At 38.2% G+C, this 21,068-nt stretch overlaps 1 protein-coding gene across 2 annotated transcripts in view; it reads left to right on the forward strand.

The window, feature by feature from the left end:
• Positions 1 to 21,068, forward strand: part of kcnh2b (potassium voltage-gated channel, subfamily H (eag-related), member 2b) — a 232,764-nt gene that overhangs the window by 40,891 nt on the left and 170,805 nt on the right. Inside the window, exon 1 of one of the 2 annotated variants that reach the window (XM_087788777.1) lies at positions 340 to 710. The exons of the other annotated variant lie outside the window; for it this stretch is intronic. Coding sequence (XP_087644903.1) covers positions 689 to 710 — 22 coding nt within the window. The 5' untranslated portion in view covers positions 340 to 688. Of the gene's footprint in view, positions 1 to 339; positions 711 to 21,068 lie in introns of those variants that run through there. 2 annotated transcript variants of the gene reach the window in all.

The following is a 21,068-nucleotide window of genomic DNA, read 5'->3' on the forward strand; positions in this document are numbered from 1 at the left end:
TATATTAGAGTTCTTTGTACTTTTAGAGTATAAAAAACAGTATATAAGAAAGAAAAATGAAATTACATTAAGGTAAGGTAAGGTAAAACTTTATTGATCCCTCAAATTGTTTTTTTCCAGTAGCCAGAAATTTTTCATAAACAATAAAAAAAATACATAAAAAATAAAATAAGAAGAAGAACATAAAGAACAAGAACAAGATGACACAATCTAAAGTCTAAAGACAAAGACAAAGAACATAGGTCAAAGAAAAACAGCAAAGACAAAGGATACAAAGACTAACATAGAACAGAACATCCAGATACTTTCACTCCACTCCTGCCCCCGAACTCAGAATTGTACAATTTAATAGCCCGAGGGATGAATGAGTCCCTGAGTTTATTTGTTTTGCACCTGGGTAGGAGCATTCGTGCTCTCATTCTGCTTCTCTGCTCACTGATGACAGTGTTCAGAGGATGACTGTCATCATCCATGATGGACAGTAGTTTGTTCAATGATCTCCTCTCAGCAACTGTCACCAGTGAGTCCAGCTTCATTCCAACCACAGAACCAGCCCTCCTGATCAACCTGTCCAACCTGTTGACACTCCTCTTGGACACATTTCCACCCCAACACACCACAGCATAGAACATGACACTGGCCACCACAGACTGGTAGAACATGCAGAGGAGCTTCTTGCAGATGTTCAATGATCGAAGCCTCCTCAGAAAGTAAGTACAGAAATTATTTGTTCATCTTGATTTGTTTTTTTCTTCATTTTGAGATTAAAGTTTTTGAAATTTTGTTTTACTATCACTAGACCAGGTAGAGATTTAATGACTTGTAACTTGTAGTGAAGATCGTTGTTTTACTCTAGCATCAAGTTGGAAAGATAAACGGGTAACTTTTCTTCTTCTTTTTATTGTTAAGAATTCCGAGAAACGTGAATTCAAATAATGAAAGAGACGTCTGGCAGAGTCATGTGCTGCTGGATTAATTTGTTGACTTGTTTGTTGACCTTCCCTTAAAGCTGGCCGTTTGTCTTCGTTTGGTGCCTGTGTTGTTCCATTCTCAAGCTCTAATGCCTGATCATAAAGCGCGTCTCCATTAGTCTTATGGCTCGTTTCATCTGCTCTTTTTGGTGGATTCAATTAGTGTCGATGCAGACCATCTCTCCCTAATGCCCCATCGCAAACATGTCTCTTCATACGTCTTCCCTTTCAGATGAAGTCTTGCTTGTTTTTCACTCTTTCTTTATTTAGAAAACACAAACTTTGAGGGGTCAAGCTCAAAAGTAAAAAGTAAGCCTTTTCAAATCACGTCCTGTTCAGACTCCACGGTGGGAGCGACGTATTCAAACGTGCACGAACACGGAGTTCACACTCAGAAGCCCGTCAAGTCGGCCCACCCGTGCATCGCCCCCCCGCTGAGCATGATGACAGGCTCTGATGCCAACTCTCCCAAACTTGCAGGTGTTTGAGAACAAAATGGAGCCAGAAAATAGCCGAAATGTGGTGAGGCTCATCTTTGCTCATTTTTAAAAGGCGTTTTTGTGCTTAAAAAAACTTATATCAACAGGCGCGACACACCAAGTCACATGACAATCACACAACATTTGAAAAATATAACTTTTATTTTGATCATGGTGATTTGTCATTCACACCGAACATTTTGGTGACTAAATAGTTTCCCAGCATCCCTAAAATTGGCACCTAAAACCATAGATCAATCTGCTGGAGGGGGTCTTAAGTTAGTGGAAACTCAAAATGGTTAATTAAAAAATACGACAAAGTGCAAATTTAAGAATATGGATCCAAGAAAAATAACAAAGTAAAGGATACAAAGCTCAACTTAGAATAACATCATCCTTTCACTTCACTCCTGCCCCAAAACTCAGAATAAAACAATCTAATAACACGAAGAATGAATGAGTCCCTGAGTCAATTAGTGTTGCATCATGGTAGGAGCATTCGTGCTCCAACTGCTTCTCTGCTGACAGATGACAGTGTTCAGAGGATGACTGTCATCATCCATGATGGACAGTAGTTTGTCCAGAGATCTCCTCTCAGCAACTGTCACCAGTGCGTCCAGCTTCATGCCACTGATGACACTCCTCCTAGACACATTCTTCTAATGTGGAAGTATATAAAAAATAAAATATAACCATCAGAACCTTCAGAGGTGGATATACACCGGTAAAATCTGGGATCTGATCTGTGACACTCGTGACTTCTATGTAAAGTTACATTCAGTTCATCCCTTTGTCCCATATATTTTCAGGAAACTGACAAAAGGCAAAGACTTACCAACATGTAGCACAAAATCAGTTATGTATAATATATGCAATTTTTTAATTTTGTTTTTTAAATATATATCGTAAAAACCTTGTCGTAAAACCTACAAATGATTTAAAGCCTTATGAAAAGTGTGTCTATCATGAAGCATTCCTTCACATTGATCTGTGGTATAAACCAAACAAACCTCAGAGGCAGAGCAACAAACGCCCTCCTTAGCTCCTGTGTGTGTCTGTTCGTGAGTGTGTGCAAGTGTGCGTGTTAAACCCCACCTGAGTAGTAGTGTTCTGTTTGCCGAGCTGATTGATTGTGTTGACATATTGTTGTGAAGTCTGTTTGGGTCATGTTTAATAACCCAGCACAACTAATGACGGCAAACATACGCAATGTGAACGTGCTCCAGCACTCACTGAGTGTTTGTGTGTGTATGTGTGTGCGGGTGGATAAATGCTTAATATTGTGGGTTTTAAAGCTTGTTGCGTTAAATAAGATTGTCTGGAATGTAATACTTTAATAATGGTCTTCATAAACGTGTCAAACTACCGTGACTAACTGTTCCGTATTTTCTTCTTGTTTCATGTTCATGTTTTCTCCGTCTTCCAATTGAGCTGCAATTTATTTGACAGCTTTGAAAGCAGACAGATATATGAAACCTGCTTCCTTCCAAGTTATTGTGTACTACGTCTTTTTTCGAGTGCTATTAGGACTTAATATGGCTCCAGGAAAGAGCGGGTAGAAGTCGTGACTGCAGGTTGAAGCTGATGAAATTTCCTACAAGTCTAACTATTATAGTATCTGTGAACATTTGTTAGTTTTAGGTTTGAATATTTCATTATATCTTCTTCTTCTTCTTCTCCTTCATATATATATATTCATATTGTGTCTTTATTACAATTTAAAATTGCATGTTAATGTTAACTTATATTGTACCATTGGAGAATTCATATACAGCACTTTAACTTCAATGCTAATGCAACTTATACTGTAATACATGAATTAAAGAATGGAGCCTTGTGGATAATCTTGGATGCTAATGTAAGTAAGTAAGTAATAGTTATTTGTAAAGATCTTTCTAGACCAGGGTCACAAAGCGCTTTAACATTCAAAAACAATACACAGTTAAAATATATACTGTAAAAGCCCAGGACACATGAGACAAACACAAGAGTTCTAGAAAATCAGGGAAAAGCACAAATAAAAAGGCCTTGAAGGAGTCAGTAGATCATCAAACACAGAGAGAGGAAGATCGTTCCAAAGCTTAGGAGCAACAGTCTGGAAGGATTTCTCTCCTCTGGTCCTGAACCGTGTTCAGGAACCATCGGTAGATTCTGATCCACAGACCTCAGAGCCCGAGCTGGCGTGTAAGTCTGGATCAGATCACTGATAGAGAACTGACTATGAATAGCTCTGAAAATAAGAACCAGAATTTTAAAGTTGATTCTGAAAGAAACTGGCAGCCAGTGAAGAGTTTTAAGGATCGGGGAAATGTGAGTTCTTCTACTAGAGCAGGTCAGAATTCTCGCTGCAGAGTTCTGAATCAACTGCAGGCGAGACAGATCCTTCTTGTTTAGACACCAAACTGTTATAATAGTCTAAACGAAAAGACACAAACACATGAATTACACCCACCAGATCATGTTCTGACATAATTTCCTTAAATTTAGAGATTTTTCTCAGGTGAAGGAAACAGTTTCTGAAAAAAACTCAAGGAACAGGATATCATTTAAAAGTGGCCAAAGTTAAAATGTCCCAACGGTTTAGAGGGCAGGAAAGCTTGTAGCTCGAGAGCTAACGTGACAAGAGTGCTAACTTTTCTGCGGCTCATATAGCTGGAGAGATAAAGGCTAATGTGCTCATACAGCTAACACAACAAAGGTAATTTGACTTCATTTAAATGCTGTTGTTTCCGTCCATGATTCAGTTTATCGACAAGAGAGAATCATTGAGCGTTGATAAAGTATTGCTGTAGGCCAAACATAATATGCTGCTTATTTACATTTATTCATGAGCAGAGTCATGGCATGTATTCCGCATTTTTATTACGTGTTAGAAAACCAGCTGTAAATCATACCCCTAAGAATTTTAATAATAAATATGTTCTGGAGAAAGTGTCAAATTAAAAGCCAGGAGCCAAATCTGGTCCAAACTCTGTTGCATCCTGATATTGAGGACCAGTAGGATTTGGAACTTTTTCATTCAACAGGCAACATCTAATGGTGATGATAAATATCTAAGATTGATATACAAAGAATCATTAAAAACCAGATGAAAGGAAATGTGATGAAAGGATGCACACAGGACTTTATATGGCTTTGATCCCCATCAGAGGTAATACACAAACTCTTAAGTATGGTTCCGTAATTTACCTTTAAAACTTTAATAATTATAAAAAAGATGCCTTTCATGTCAATTCATCCTTGTGTTGTCGGCACAGTCACCGTTTAGGAATCTTTAGGTTATTTACTAATTACTATGGATGAGGTCGACAATTAAAAAGCATTTCTGTTGAAGCTTCATATGTTGGAAACTGACCCGGGGTTGCAAGATGACCCTCTGGCTCCAGGTGAAACCCAAGTGCTGGTCAGCTGACATCCTGACTTCAGATTAAGAGATAACCTCTGCTGCTCTATGAAACACTAGCACCTCGACAGCCACGACCACACACGGCAAAAACATGGCTTTCCTGAAGCATACATTATTCACCTCTGACAGCCACCTGTGGCTCACCTTTGACCTCTGCTATCATATTGCACGGAGAACTCTGAGAGTCTTCCGATCTGCTGGAGACCTTTAAAAGTTGCTGCAGCAGGACAGGGAGGAGATTTTTTGGGACAAATTTGAACCAAACACTTGCTACTGGCTAAAGGACGGTACATTACACAACTGAAGAAAGATCTGGAAGGTCAAGTTGAGACTGAAATCACAGTAAATCCTGGCGTAGGTCAAAAGACCCGAGGCAAAAGAAAAAGACCATCGAAGAAAGAACATCAAGGGCAAGTTTTTTGTGAGAGGAAAAGGACAGAATCTTTTGCCAGGCAGGTTCGCACACAAAGGTTGGACGAGAATAAAAGGTTAGAAGCTGGTCAGCAGTGAAGATGGAGTCGAGCAGGGAGAAGCAGCAAGTAGTAAATCTAAAAGTAAGAATCTATTTAATTAAATGTACACGCGATTTAGTTTGAAAGTCTTAGATTTAGCAGCTATAGACTTTACGAGATTAATGTATTTACAGGTTGACCGAGTTTCAGAAAATGACTAGACTGGGGTTTCAATTGTTGTGAGGTGTTCTGCAAAAAGAAAATTGGAATTTAATGTTGATTTTACACCTTTAGAGAAATGTCCAGTCCTCCATGTTGCTCAGGGATCACATACCTATCATCTTTGAAAAAGCTATAGCTGAAATATGCCCTTTTTTAATGATCAGTTTCTGTTACATACTTCATTCAAATTGTAAGATATTAAGTGAGATCTTTGACAGTCAATGATTGTAACTATGGGAAACTATTGATTTATCACATCTTAAAATTGCAATATGAAACCTGGTCTGGAAAAGTGCTATATAAAGACAAATTACTTAATAACTTACTAACTATTAACTGCGTGGAAATCTGAATCTAAATTTGTTTTGAACAATTAATAGACATCAAACAAAATAATTAATAATAATCAGAAATAAATTTAACTAAATAATAACTTAAAATAAAGTATTTTCTTTTGGGAACCGAAAAGTTTAGTAAAAAGGAGCACAAGTGCTGCTCAATTACAAGGTTGTTATTTTGGCGATGTTGTGTTCGCCTGTTGTTGAATTACGATGACCTGAACACGCACTGTTGTCCCGGTGTAGTGTGTGTAGAAGCCTGACGCTACAATTAGAGACGGCAAGACTCGCCATATGTTGCTTCTTATTGGTTTGTATTGCGTGTTGCATTCCGTGGTTGGCTAGTTTATTATCCATGAACGAAATTAATATAGAGTATTGAATAATCTTGAGAAATGGCTTAGAAATTGTCTGTGACATACTACAAATCAATATTCTCATAGATGATTGGTAATACAGTAATAAATAACAAATGGTTTATTTTTCTCTCAATATGCTCATCTATTATACGATTGCAATCACTGTAAGTGGAAAAACCTTTTATTAAAATAATTGACAAAATGGCATTGATAGTATTTTAAGCTAAAGTCATAATATATCCCAGATAATTTTGATCTGCCAATAATGGAAGCTCATGCGTATCTGCCACTAGTGAAGCTCAATCAGTTTTTAATCTCAATCGCCATAGATATTGTTTTCTTGCAAATGCACTCAAGTCTCTTTTTAGTCAAGTATGACTTTCTTTGAAAAGAGAACTGACTTAAGAAAATATCGTTGTGGTGCTTCTTCTTAAAAGTACTCCTATAGTTGGTAAAGCGCGAACAAGGCTCACATTTTGATCGATGAAGATTGAAATGACGATTGTAGTGACAGTAAACATATCACTCAACTCACCTGTAGTAAATGTGCTGCTAGAAGTCGAGGGGTATTGAGACCATGGGTAACAATCACAAGCGAAACGCAGTAAAACATAAAGCATAGCAGAACATTTCAATAACTCAAGTTTTCATTTGTAATCGTGCCAGAAACACCAGGACAAAAGCTGAGTCATGTTTCAGTGTCCACCTTAAGTGGCTATAGGTTACACCTCGATGCCTCGGACCCATGCATTATTCCGCCGGTGTAAGATGGCCCACTGTTGTCCTTTTGTGTGCCGACTGTATGAAATACGTCACCCTGTCTCCGGTAACACCATCACCTTGATTGACTCCTTCTCCTCATCCTCCCTTAAGATAAGTCTCCATCAACGCTTGTGTTGTCGGACAGAAGAAACAAGCCTCAGAAGAGGCTTACAACACTACGGCTTAGGAAATATATGGGGGGGATACTCTGATCCAGGTTTCAGGTATCGATCCCGTCCAGCCTCTCAATGTTGGTTCGGGTGTCGATTTAAAAGGTTTATCCATGTAATGTAGATCTATGTTGGAAAAACAAAACAAAAAACGACAGATGAAAGGAAGCAGTTCGTTTCTGTGTTTTCTGCAGTGACGAGTGAAGCTTCTAGTCCACTGAATATGATTTTTTTTAATGGGAGAGTCCAGTGTTTGAAAATGGGTCGTTTCGTAGTCTTGAATTTTTATTACCATGGTACCGTAATAACAATAATACATTCTGGTAAACATAAAAAGAGGACTATAAACTTTAATAAGTACCAACTTTTTAGTTCCATGTATAGTAATCGGACCAGTGTTATTTCACAGCAGAGCAAGTTAATATTTTAATACAGGTATCAGATTGGTATCGACCCAGAGTCAAAGCCCATCTATCGATATCTTGATCAAAGTTGTATCTGTGCTAAAATATATTAGTTGTACTCAAGCAAGTACGATTTGTTCCTAGTGTAGAACATGGATTAGAAAAGGTCAAAGTGGAAATGGTGTCAGTTTTATTGAAGGACTTGAGAGAGACAGTGTTTTGAAATCGTGGCGAAAGACGAAGTAAAATTAACTCCTCCTCTTGAAATCCTGCCAGGCTTTGTTTATACAATGGGTCCCTTTAAGGTGGAGACTTTAAGGTGGAGACTTCCAGTATTGATGACAGGTGGTGATACACTTTGATGTTAGTCCAATCACAGCAGAGTGGGTGTGGTTATGGTAAACAAGATTTAATCTCCAGAAAAACATGTTTTCAGTGGGCAGGGCTTAAGCACATTTTCTAAAGTAAATATTTAAATGAAAAGAGAGTTTTATACAAACAGCCATACTGATGGTACAATAGATGTCCAGGATCTATTTAAAACACACTTAAATTAACACATAATTTGCCCTTTAACATATACTCTGTCATTTGTAAAATCTGCGTTGTTATGGTTATTATGGTATTAGTTGCTCTGCAAAACCTGGGCCACTGAGTTTGGGACTTTTAATCACTGCTACATTAGTGTCAACTATTATTTCCCCGGCGTCAACATGACGAATCGGACGCGCGTTGTTTTGTACTGTAGGCCTGATAAATGAAGTATTGATTGACATCCCAGATTAGTTTGTGCGCGGCAAAGTCGAGCCACCTTTGGAATAGAACATTAACATTGACGCTAACACCCGCCGTCCCTCCCTCTGAGTGCTCTGTCACAAACCCCGGGATGATAAATGGACCCGCGAGGACTATCTGATCCGGGGTGGATACAGCCAGTCAAATGAACCTCACAGGGGGAAGCGAAGCTCGCTGGAGCTGGCGGCGCGGGTCGATGTGCGGAACCCAACCAGGTATCTCTATACGATGCTGTGTGAAAGTAAAGCCCTCGTGGCTTTTTTTTTATCCGCGTGCTCGATCACACAGGTCAATATATCATAACAGCTCAGATGTGGGAATTAACAGCTGGAGCTGAAGATGCTGATGGATGCACTTTCACATCATTAATGTAATAAAGTGATGAACGGCATCTTAAAAGTCATACAGTGGAAATGTACCTCCAGCTTTTCCCAATCCCAAACCAGGGATCTACAGGGATGTCCCTCAAATCCCAAGCATGTGCATAAACTATAGTGAATCCGAAAGTTGGAATGAAATGAGGCTGAATGAGGGGAAACGGTTGTGTGTGTTTTACAGAGAGAGTCGTGAGGCTCGGCTCTGCTGTGAGAATGAAGGATGAGGAGATTAAGGTGTTTAAGAAAACCCCACAAGAATCACAATTTAATTCATCCTGCTGCCTCAAAAAAAGGAAATGGATAAAAATAGACTGGTCCATAGACCGGAGCAATCTCATTACAAGAACAGCAGCCAAAAAAAAAAAAAACACTTTTACCCAAAGAAGGGGAAAATAGCAGCAGAAGAAATGAGAGGTGAAGGAAAATGAAATTCAGGAATTCATGATAATGAATAAGACATTTCTTTTATCAATGCATCTATCAAACATGTACGGTTGATTGTATTGTTCTGTAGGTTTGATTTGGAATGTCAGGAACTCCTCAAAGGTTGATCCTATTAACCCCTGATGGCACGATTAGAAAAAACAATATTCATAATTAAGTGCCTAAAATTATGAACAAAATGCAAGTGCTAGATGATGTACATATTAGATGGACTTACACAGCTTTATCGATGAGTTTCCTGAGAGGGAGTGAGTCAAGGAAAGAGGCAGGTTTGGAACTTGTAGAGCTTTCATTGAGTTAGAAAGTGAGTCGGGAAGTGTTTTTATTGTTTTAAAAGGTTAAAAGGTTAGTGTTATTAATTCACAACCATGAAGCAATATTTAGTTTCAAATTATAATCTGATTAAATCCCTTACAACACCTGCACTTCAGAGTCATTGCTACAAAATCATAAAATTCAGTCACATTTCCTGTTTTTCGCCCATTTTAAGCGAGTTTGATTACAAGTACTAACTATCAAACATGTCAAATAATAGTCATTGAAGTTATCTTGGAAACAAAGGACAAAATCACTAATTTTCAGAATGGTTTTAAACAATTCGAGTGCATCTACCTGAATATTATTGAGCTAATTAAAGCAGATACAGATCTCTTGTCCAGACTGATCCAGGAGTTGTGGTGTTAAGTGCATTCCTTAGAAGATCTTGGAGTAGATTCAACCTCAAAAAGGAGGAGGTCAAAGTTTAGCTCTTAAAGAAGATTTCTTCCCCTATAAACAAAAGGCCTGAGTCCTACATTGACAGTTGGACAGTAGATCATTTAAAACAAATAATGTGAAAACATTTGAATGTTATAATTAAGCTATCCGCGTATTTTGTGACATTCTTCCCCAGTTTATGTTAAATCAAACATTCAATCATTTAAAATCACATCTGTCATCTGTAGCTTCTCTAAGTGGAAGCAATTTTTTACATCTGACAGAAAATCTGCTGTAAATCGAGTTTCTTGATTGAGTCCCTCAGCGGGGACGTTTAACGGGCCAATTAAATGTTAATTCTCTCCTGTTGTTTTCATTTTAAAGCCACATCCATCCATCTTCACAGAGGGACATCACTGCCTAATTGAAACAAATCGAGTATAACGTTTAAATATAATTATTGTATTTGAGGACTGGCATGTTACACACACCCTCAGAAGAAACAATGTTTTCTTTCTCTCAATCTCATTAGGGTTTGTCAAACAACTCCATTCTCCAATAAAGGACAATTCCGTAAGACTTTGAACTGTATAATCTGCTATAGGACATCTGTTCACAGTTTTCTTCCATAAACTGAAGGTAGCGTTTGTAGCAAAGAGACCAAGAAAATTTTGAGGAACCTTTTGTTTTTTTGGTTTACTGTTTCAAGGCCCTACAAGCTCTGGGTTTCCCAGATCATCCTCAAGAGTTTACCCAACATAAACATTGACTAAACATGTTTTTAGTATAGACACCATGAGCGAAAAAAAAAGACTTACTCAACTAGCATCTGTTAAATTGAAAGATGCTGAGGAGTCAAGGTCCTCTGTCTTTCTTTTTTGGACACTTCTTAAAGGGATAGTTCAACCAAATTGCTCTGATTTAAGGGTCGGGAGAATTTTCACAGTAATCGGTCTCTTTTTTGGACTTGTAGGCAGAAATCCTTTGCTTAATTTTCTTCCAATGTCTCTGCACTTACAGACATTGCCGGTGTTGGCTGCAAGCACAAGATTTACACTGAGGGACTGAAATCTTCTCCTACAAACAAGCTTCAAATATAGACTGAATTTAATCAAATCTTTCGAAAGAATTTCTCTTTACGAGGCTTCAATACCAGATGGAAATTACAGATGTGAAGTTTGGAAGTACTTTGATGTTTTTGGACGAAGAAAAGAGACCCCCCCCGCCCAATTCCAAATCTTTGTCAACATGAAGTTTGGATAAATTATCTTTGGATCTACAGGCCTTTTTTTTTTTTAACCAATCTGTTTAATGAACCCCATGGTTGGACTAGTTTGGTTAAACTTTCTCATTGTAACTTCAACACAACAATAGTTATCTGAGTAGTACTGAGTCAGTACCTTTCTGGAAATAGTTTCAGTCTATTAACTCAAACAGTAATTGGTCAAATGGCTTCTTGAACCCAAAGGAAATGTTTCTTGAACATGATAAATGGTCTGAAATGTAATTTTCTAAAGTGCAGGACCAAACTTGGCAAGACTACTTCAGTCCATTGTTATCAAGGTTCACATGACTATTTTTTTGGAAGTGCCAGCTGTTTTATGATTTCCTACAAAGCTTCATGAAACATGCCCTGAGAATATATATATTTTTACTTCGACATCTACAGATGCTGCCAACACCAGCATGTAGTGGTTTCACAACATGACGGTGAAAAGACAGCAGCAGAAATTGGTGACGACCAAAAAATAGAAGACAACATAGGAGCAGAAAGAACAGAGGCAACAATACAGTGTGGGACAGAAAGCTGTGAGAAAACAATAGTGCAGGAAAAGGTGCTGATCCTATTTGAAACTGTCAAAATAAGAAGAGGGAAAACAAGGAAGGGAAGTGATGTTACAAAATAAAAGCTTGAGAAAAAAGCTTTTACTAAAAAAAAAAGAAATTCTAGCTAAGGTTTCAGTACGATTATCTCTATCTATCAAAAGATTGTCATTTGTAAAAGCCAAAGGAATCATAATAATAACAAGTGTCAATCTGCCATGACACGTTTATTAAAAAATGAAAAACAGTGTCTTTACAAAGACCATGTTTTTATACCTATAAATAAAATGAAACATATTGAACACCAGATAAAAGGGTTTGATGCCAACATGTTATTGTTCATGGATTAAAGATGAAAATATTGTATACATTTAAACCTCATGCTAACAAAATATAATGCAAGTCTAATGATACAGATTCATGTCTTTGTAAACCATCTAAATATAATGTTTAGTTCATTTGGATGAAGCACGAACCAACTGAGAATTCTACCATTAAGGTAAAATTCCTGGCGTGTGTCCCAGTGGGATTACAGAAGGTTAATCCGGCACTCGTGCTCTTGCTCTGCTCACCGGGGTCTTCAGGGTTCAGATGTGGGTCGCTAGATCGATGCCCACCTGCCTTGTGGACCATGTGAGAGGTCAGCCATGTTACACCTCAAGGTGACTGGGGCTCGCTTTTTGACGCAGCAGCAGAAGCAGAAAATGACGGGCGGGGTCAGGATTTATTGAACGTTCTGAATGAAGGTGAACCTCCTGCTGTGGTGAGAACATCATCATGTTGTCATTAGTGTTTTCCTCGAACCTTGTGGGATCATTTTTTGTGACTCATTAGGGTAATTTAGTTGTTGTCTCTTTTAACAGGATCAATGATGATGTCGTGACCTCAGCTGCAGTGTAATTAATTCAACTTATTAAGATGCTGCTGTTTTAATTCATGTTTAACAAACTACAGTGGAATGACCTTGTTTTATTAGTTATCTACTGAGTTATTCTGTCTTTGGTTTTGCGTTAATGAATCATCCAATCACCATATCAAGATAAAAAATATATTTATTAGTCTCTGAAGTCCACTTGAATAATACAGTTACCAAATACATGCTAATGTTTACTTGAGTTAATTAAAAAAATGTTTTTTATATTGAATTGACTTCAACAACAGAAGTAAAAATACACAGTCATTGATTTACTGCTCAATTTACTTCTCAACATTACTTCCTCTAATTAGCTTAATTAGAAATCTGCTTTCTGTTGATTGTTTTTAATTTGACAACAATCACTCAAGGCAAGTAATTAAAACTTCTTTTTTTTTCATTCAACCACATGTTTTTTTATTTTTCAAATCATTAATATTTCTAAAAACTATGACAATAGAAGTGATTTAAAACATCTTGCCAGTGTTTCATTTTTTATCACTGCAGATAGCTAATGGATTTCTTGAAAAGTGGTGTCAGAAGTAGGATTACTAAAGAACTAATACTTTTTTAACTTTCTTTTTTGGTAGATGAATTACAAAAGAAATAACCGAAAGTCTGCGCTCCAATTATGGCATTCCATGATGAGTAATGGTTTAGCGATGCAAGGAGAAACATCAGTTGAGTAAAGGATAAGAAATGCTTCATGAAAAGGTTAAGATACATGATATACGACCATCAAATGTTACTTCTTTAATCACAATGAAGACACATTTGATCTTGAGGTCCTCATGGCAGGCTTCACAAAATATGAGGGTTCAGAGTCAGCTTTGTGGCAGGTTTATTCCCGTTTGTGAGCCATTGAAACTGAATCTGAGGTGATTCGTAGAAGAGGCATCAAAGTTTCAGTGTCACTCTTCCTGCACTCAGACAAAAGGATGAAGGTGTGTGTTCTGGAAACACAAAAGTTTCCTTTTGGAAACCGCACAACTGATTGATGGCAATAGTGGCGGCTCTACTATTTTAACTTCAGAACCTCAGAAAGGCTCGAGGCATAGACATTCTCCAAAACATTTTTCCAAGAAGACAGATTTGTAACTCTGTGTCAGCAGATTGATTTGTCTGTAAAATGTTGCCACTTTACAGTTTTGTTCAATGGGCTGAAAGTTGTATGATGTCAACATCAGCGGTCAATACGTGTCCTTATATTTCACTCTAAAAGCTCGATAACTCCCGTCATTGTCTGCTGGCACGGATGACCTACAGTAAAAATGACAGCTACCCAGATTTAAGATGGCCATTGGATCGTACTGCTGCTTTGACCTACATCTACTGTCAGCAGGTGCGGCTGCAAAGGGATTCGGGCCATTGTACGAAAAAGTTTTGTCGCTGGTCAATTTAACTGAGCAGTTCAATATTGACATTTTAATATCTGAAGCTATAAATTCAAGTGTAATTTGAGTGTCTCTGTGAATACCAACCGTCATTAACTGCACTAACCAGAATAAGAATTGTGACAAAATCCCTCGATTCCCCTCCAATTCCTTTTCTGTCTTTGAAAAAGTTATTGTTGAACCTGTTTAAGATATTCTTGAACTTCTAAATAATACTCTCAAGTATGATTTCATTTCCCACTTGTTTTCAATCCATCAAATAAGTCCCTCTTCCAAAAAAGTGTGAGCACATCTGATATAAAATAGTCCTTAAACAAAAATCAAATTTAGTACACATTTTTCATTTTCTTTAATTCAAATTATGGTTTTGATGCTCTACCATATGTTTAATTTATAAATTGAATGTCATGTACGTCATATAAATAATGATGTATGTTTTGACAGCACCTTGTAACTCTACTACGACACCTTTTCTTAAGATTTTTCTTTAGAGGATGACATCACTCAAATCCGTGCAGGAGCCAAGCTCCAAAGCACAATTTGATGCAATTTATATTCACTAATAATAAGTCAACACATATGGTATAGTTGTTAGCTTAGCTTATATCAGTGCTGGCAGCAATTTCTGTAGTGAAATCGTAACACTTAATTTTTGCATATTTGAATATTTTTGTAAATCTTCAAGTGCAGAACGAAAGTCTTTGAAATAAAAAATCTGGACATTTTCATTACAGGAAAACAGTAAATAAATAAGTGTATGCATTATCTCTCAGATGTAGTTCATCTTGACTGTTACAGGTTGGTAAAGAAAAAACGAGGTTAAAAAGAGGAATAAAAAACTAGTTTTCAGTTTCAAATCTCATCATTGCTGTTTCAGTGGTTTCCACGATAAAAACGCAAGTTACTATATAGCACAGCTACAGGAAAACGTGGATGTTTTGTCTCTTATAAACAGACCATGTCTCGTCCAATATACTCGGTGTCTCAGAGTCAAGGTCTGTGGCTAAACAAGCATCTGTGTGTGAGCCCACTGTCACATCTTCAGGACCTGCAGAGCCAACATTTATCCAGCTGTGGCAAATTGTCAGCCATCATCCACTTATGGCAGGCCTGGTTATAAATAGGAAGGCTATTAACACTCCTTCATTATTCAACTGATTCGGATTTATGGGCGTTCTCCGTTCACTCTCCACCTTTTTGTTCTCTTAGTCGTCGTGACTTTATCTCACAGGCTTTTAAAAAATGTTTTATTTGAGATCACGATGTGTTTGAAAGAGGGAGCAACACGGAGGAAGAGCAGCCATGTGAGACATTTTAGATAAAGGTTATATTTTGAATAACAATGACTCAACAGAGATCCCAGACAGTGGACCCTTGATGGATGGGAGTTAGACATTTGTCGCCCCCTCCTACTCCGCTTTACATTCACTCTGTTTTGGGTATACCTTAAGGCATTCTATTTTCACTGTCCAGTCTGCTGTGTTTCTTCCATTCTCGTCGAGGTTTTTACACTAAGCACATCTTTGCAATGCTTATGTGTACTATTGGTAATAAAGTGTAATGTACTTTTAAAGTACATAATAATATCAGGGATACAGTAAAAACACTCATAGTTGACATTTACCTCACTTGATGACAAAATGGTGCCCATAATGGCAAAGAGAAAAGTGGATTACCTACTTTAAAAGCCACAAGTGTCCATTTAAAGGCCTGCCGGACAAATTCTGCCCACTTGATCATTTAATTGTTAGTATTTTACATGATTTACATTATCATTCCAATCACTAGAAATGAGTTAGATTACTAAAATGGTACGAGAGCTACTTCCCCATTACATTCAACTCAAGACACAGAAGGAAAGCCATCGCAGTTAAAAAGACTCCATCCAATCATAATGTCTCAAAGTTCAACAATAAACACCAAAAAAAAACCCGTCTCCATAACCTTAAAAGGAGTCTTGAGTTTTGACCCAGAAACTCCTCCAGAGGATCTTGAAGAGGTTTCTGAAGCAATTATGGGCTCAAAAAGTGCTTTTTCCAGAGTAAATTAGCCATTGGGACGGTGCTCCATGTGAGGGAAAGGTTCGCTAGGCTATAGGCCTGCACGATATATATCGAAAAAATATTGATATCGCGATATTGGCACGTGCAATATGCATATTGAAAAACATGTGATCAATCAATCAGTCAATCAAGCATTTCTTAAGTCCGCACTTTGACCAATTGTCAAATTGTACTTCTATGTCTCGTTGTCGTTTACGTCTCCGTCTGTCTGTCAGCTGTGTGGCGCAGCTTGCTAAGCTCGGTTGCTATGGTGACAGTATATACACAGAAGTAAGAGTAACTTATGATTGCTACTCCTGCTCTCGACAACGCGCGGCCTACAAATTTAGCCTTGTGCACAAGAAGGAAAAATATCGCAATATCGATACTGAAATTCAAGAAACCAATATCAAATATCGCACATATTTCCAATTACCGTGCAGCCCTACTAGGCTAGTTAGCAGTAGACCAAGTCTGTAGTTCTGACTCCACCACCGGGTGAGTAGAGACATTTTGCACCAAAAGTGTTATTTGATTGACACATTAAGACACTGTGACATCATCTATGTGAACCATATTATACCCATTATTCTACATGGAACGTTTGATTAAATATGAATTAATGGCCAATCCACCGGTCTCATCACTTAACCTTTACTTTCTGTGTTTGTTTCCACCGACAGTCCTCTGGAGAAGGTGTGCCAGCAGAATACTTTATTGTTCAACTGAACGGACACAATTTATTTCCAGCAAATACAAGCTCGGGCAGATTCTCCTGACGCTGCTGAATTGTTCGCGGAGGCCGAGGAAGAGCACGAACAAAAACAACATTGTGCCTAAAAAGATTTAATTCGTCAGTTTGAGTTATGAGGTCCGAATCCGGGTCAGTCATAACACAGATAAGAGGCGGCGTTTCGTGCGCCTCCTCGCCCGCCGGTGTGTGTGTGTGTTGGCGTGCACACTTGAGTGGCTCTGATTGATGACTTGAGGTCCGCATTTAATGTAGCTGCCAGTGGAGCTCAATAGACACCCCCGCTTAATTAATAGGCCGGACGGCCACTCCATTCATTCTTTATGCCAGTTTTCCGATAGATCTCGCCATAATGGCTCCATACTGCCGCCCGTAGAGACGACCCGGGTGCGCCCGGGGGTCGTTCATCATTGGCCGATGGTCGCCCCTACTTTGGAGAGTTCTGTTCATCGTGTCATTGAACCGTCCGGCTCAGTGTTTTTTAGTTTTTGTCTGCTATTTTTTTTGCACACTGTGGGCATTTCCTCTTTTAAACCAAGACATGCTGGTGTTTACAATATTGCGGTCCCCTCAGAGATGTGTCGTGATGTCCTTGAGCAAGAGGCAGATAGCTGACACCTCATTACCTCCCCAGAACACGCTTGGCAGCTCTAATTTGTCACCAAACTACAAGAGATTTCTGTAATTTTTAATGAGCTGCTTCCTTTTTTCTCTCTCAGTCATCAGTGCACACCTCAGAGGTGAACACACTACTGGACGTGCTTGAGTATTGTCTGAAGAGAAGAACAGTTGAGCTGCTCTGGATCGTGGTTTTTAACTCAACTGGATGTGGCTCTTGAAACTGTTAAACTTTGAAGGTGTCATGCTTTGTCCGAGTCCCGGGTACTTGGGTAGCTTTCTTTCAGACGACATTGAAGAGAGTCTGAAGAATTCATTAGAAAATAATACATCTTTCAGTTTTGGTTCACTATCTATTAACTATCTGAAGATTCTTTCTGTCTGATGATTAAAGAAGTAAATGTGGTGCTCTATTAACAGAATTTCGAGAAATTAAAATAATATCTAGTGAAATAACTGAAAGTTCACCCAGAATTCAAATGTTCACTCATTTTCTACTCACATTCAGGTCCACCAAGGCTTTGGATTATTCGGTGTGTTTCTACACTTATATGCAAAAATATATAAACATTTAAATGTAGCGAAGTTGTCACCGTTTTAATTTATCGTCCAAAAAGACAAAACTTTAAAACTCTGTAGTGCTCGTCTGTAACATCCCTCTTGTGTTAGAGACCCGACATTAGGAATAAAAAGCAAAGTTAAATAAGTCAGTATATTTTAAGCTTGTAGTTTGATCCCACGCTATCAACTTAAATCTTGTGTTTCAATGATGATGCAATAGTAGCTGCAGCTAAGTTTTTCTGGAACAATTCCTCTGGTCGAGGCTTCAATACATTATGGACGTTACAGACGAGCACCATGAATATATTTAGATGTTTTTAGGCGTTACCTCGTTTGACCAACTGTCCAAAATTATACTTCCAGAGAAGTTATTAAGATTTTATGTCTTGCTGAAGCATCATAAATCAAATAAAAGTAGAATTTAAGAATTACATATAAGTATTCCAACTCCAAATGAGCAAACAAATCTAGAATATCTACCACACATTCTTTGAATTTTTCTGTTTAAATATGGTTTTAAAGAAAAGGAAAAAAACGTAAAATAAGACGTCTATGCTTGACTAGATTTCTTGTTTGCAGTATTACTTGTTTGCAGTGTGAATATTTCTAGGAAACTACTTCTGTATTTTTTGAATGCTCATATGAATTTGACATTTATTATATCTCAAAACGTTAAATAATATATAGTTATAAGATAGGTTAGGTTAGCTAGAACTTTATTGATCCCTCAGGAGGTCTCCTTCGGGAAATTGTTTGAATTAAATCTTGAATTGATCAGGTTTAAGTCACACTTTGGGAGGAAAGAAGCTGCTTGGCAGAGGTCTGTGCTTTCTGTAGGCTACTAGTTAAGTATATGTCAAAACTGAAAATACCATAGACAGTGATGGCCTTTTAGTAAATCAAACTATACTATGTAGTAGTTTGACATGACCATAAAAATAGTTTCCCACAATGCATCTATTTGCAGTCAGCTCACATTGTTCAGCATTAAAGTTAGAAAAAACTAGTTTAAAACTGTCCAAGTTAGTCCACAAAAGTGAGTCCATATTTGTTCTTCACTTCATGCCAGCAGCTCCAGTACTTCAAACAAGGAGTCTGTAAATATCTTATTGTGGTCAAAGTTCAGACGAAGTGTGCGACACGTTGTTTGTTGATGCACTCGGTTAATTAGTCCTTTTTCCCTCCGAGGTTTTATTAAGACACGCCGCGATGAATACCTGACGCAATGGAAACACTCATTTGAATATGGAGCGAGCAGAAACAAACAAAGCTTCTCTGCTGGTGTTGTTATGGCAGCCCCTCCTCTCGTCCGTCGGCCCGGCACAGCTGTCGTGACGACGGCTGCACCTGTCCACCACTTTATTAAAGTCCTGCTGAGGGACGACAGCAGCAGAATATACAAGATGACTCATTGATCAGTTGAGATTGGATCGGTGTTTATCTAAGAGACTTCTATCTACTCTTCATTTTTCATCCCTCCATCCACACTCCTTTATTTTTTATTCTCTAATTCATTCATTATTACACCAAAACTATTGTGTACATATGTCGTCTTTTAAACCTTTCGTTCTTAGTCCATTTATCCCTCTACACCTCCATTCAAGACTTTTGTGCAATGTATTCATTAAAGTAGACCTTTTCTCCTGTGCTACACAGATGTGTTATCCATCCATCAAATACCCTATCCATCTTTCCCATCCATCCATCCATCCATCCATCCATCCATCCATCCATCCATCCATCCATCCATCCATCCATCCATCCATCCATCCATCCATCCATCCATCCATCCATCCATCCATCCATCCATCCATCCATCCATCCATCCATCCATCCATCCATCCATCCATCCATCCATCCATCCATCCATCCATCCATCCATCCATCCATCCACCCATCTTCATCAATCCACTCATCCATCCATCCATCCATCCATCCATCCATCCATCCATCCATCCATCCATCCATCCATCCATCCATCCATCCATCCATCCATCCATCCATCCATCCATCCATCCATCCATCCATCCATCCATCCATCCATCCATCCATCTTCATCAATCCATCCATCTTCATCAATCCACCCATCTTCATCAATCCACCCATCTTCTCCATCTATCCGTTCCATCTTCTCCATCTATCTGTTCCATCTTCTCCATCTATCAATTCCATCTTCTCCATCTATCAATTCAACTGTCCTCTTCCTTCATCTATCCATTCCATCTTCTCCATGAATGTATTCTGATCAATCCATCAATCCATCCATCTTCTCCATATATCCTTCCATTCCATCTTTTTGAACTACCCATCAATACATCCACATTTCTCTCCTCTCCATCTTCTCAATCTTTCCATCTTTCCATTTTATCTTCTCCATCCGTCTATCTGTCCATCTGTCCATCCATTACATCTTCTTCATCTGTCCAACCATACTGTTACCTAAAACATCAGATCAATTGTCCTGGCCACTTACTGATTATTCCTGGGTGTGTCATGGGGTTACCATAGCAACAACCATTGCTGAGTTGAAGGAGCCTTGTGAAACAACTTTTTGAGGTATAATAATACAGTGTTTATTTTACAAAATATACAACACATCATTTTATTTTCAGTTCTTGCAGCTGCAAACGCGTTTCTCATTTATTACTATCACCGTCTCATCCTTCCCTGCTGTCACTCTCAAATCTGTAAATTGTTTCTCACAGAAGAGAAACGATGCGCCTCAGTGGCATATGTAAAAGTGTGAAAAAAAACAACACTGTGAAGATTTAATTCTCCTTCAGCATCCTATTTGCTTACAATGCTGCTGTTCCGCTACGGAAATTGAAATTCACAGCTACAGCGTCGCAGAGTCAAATTTTCCACGGAAGTGAAACACTTTTCATCCCTTTTATGACGAGGAGCTGATATTACATTATTTCCTCCACACTTGATTCATCATCTCAATGTTTACCCTGAATACAAATCAGACAAAAGCAACAACAAGTTGATAAGCGACGTGGAAAATAAAACCTTCATCCATCCTCCGAGGGATCAGGGAAAGAAACTTGAACGGTGAATATGGATTGTGAACACTGAGTGGTTATGCTA

This window comes from Callionymus lyra, chromosome 4, assembly GCF_982586985.1.
Source record: "Callionymus lyra chromosome 4, fCalLyr1.hap1.1, whole genome shotgun sequence".
NCBI classification, from domain to species: domain Eukaryota; kingdom Metazoa; phylum Chordata; class Actinopteri; order Syngnathiformes; family Callionymidae; genus Callionymus; species Callionymus lyra.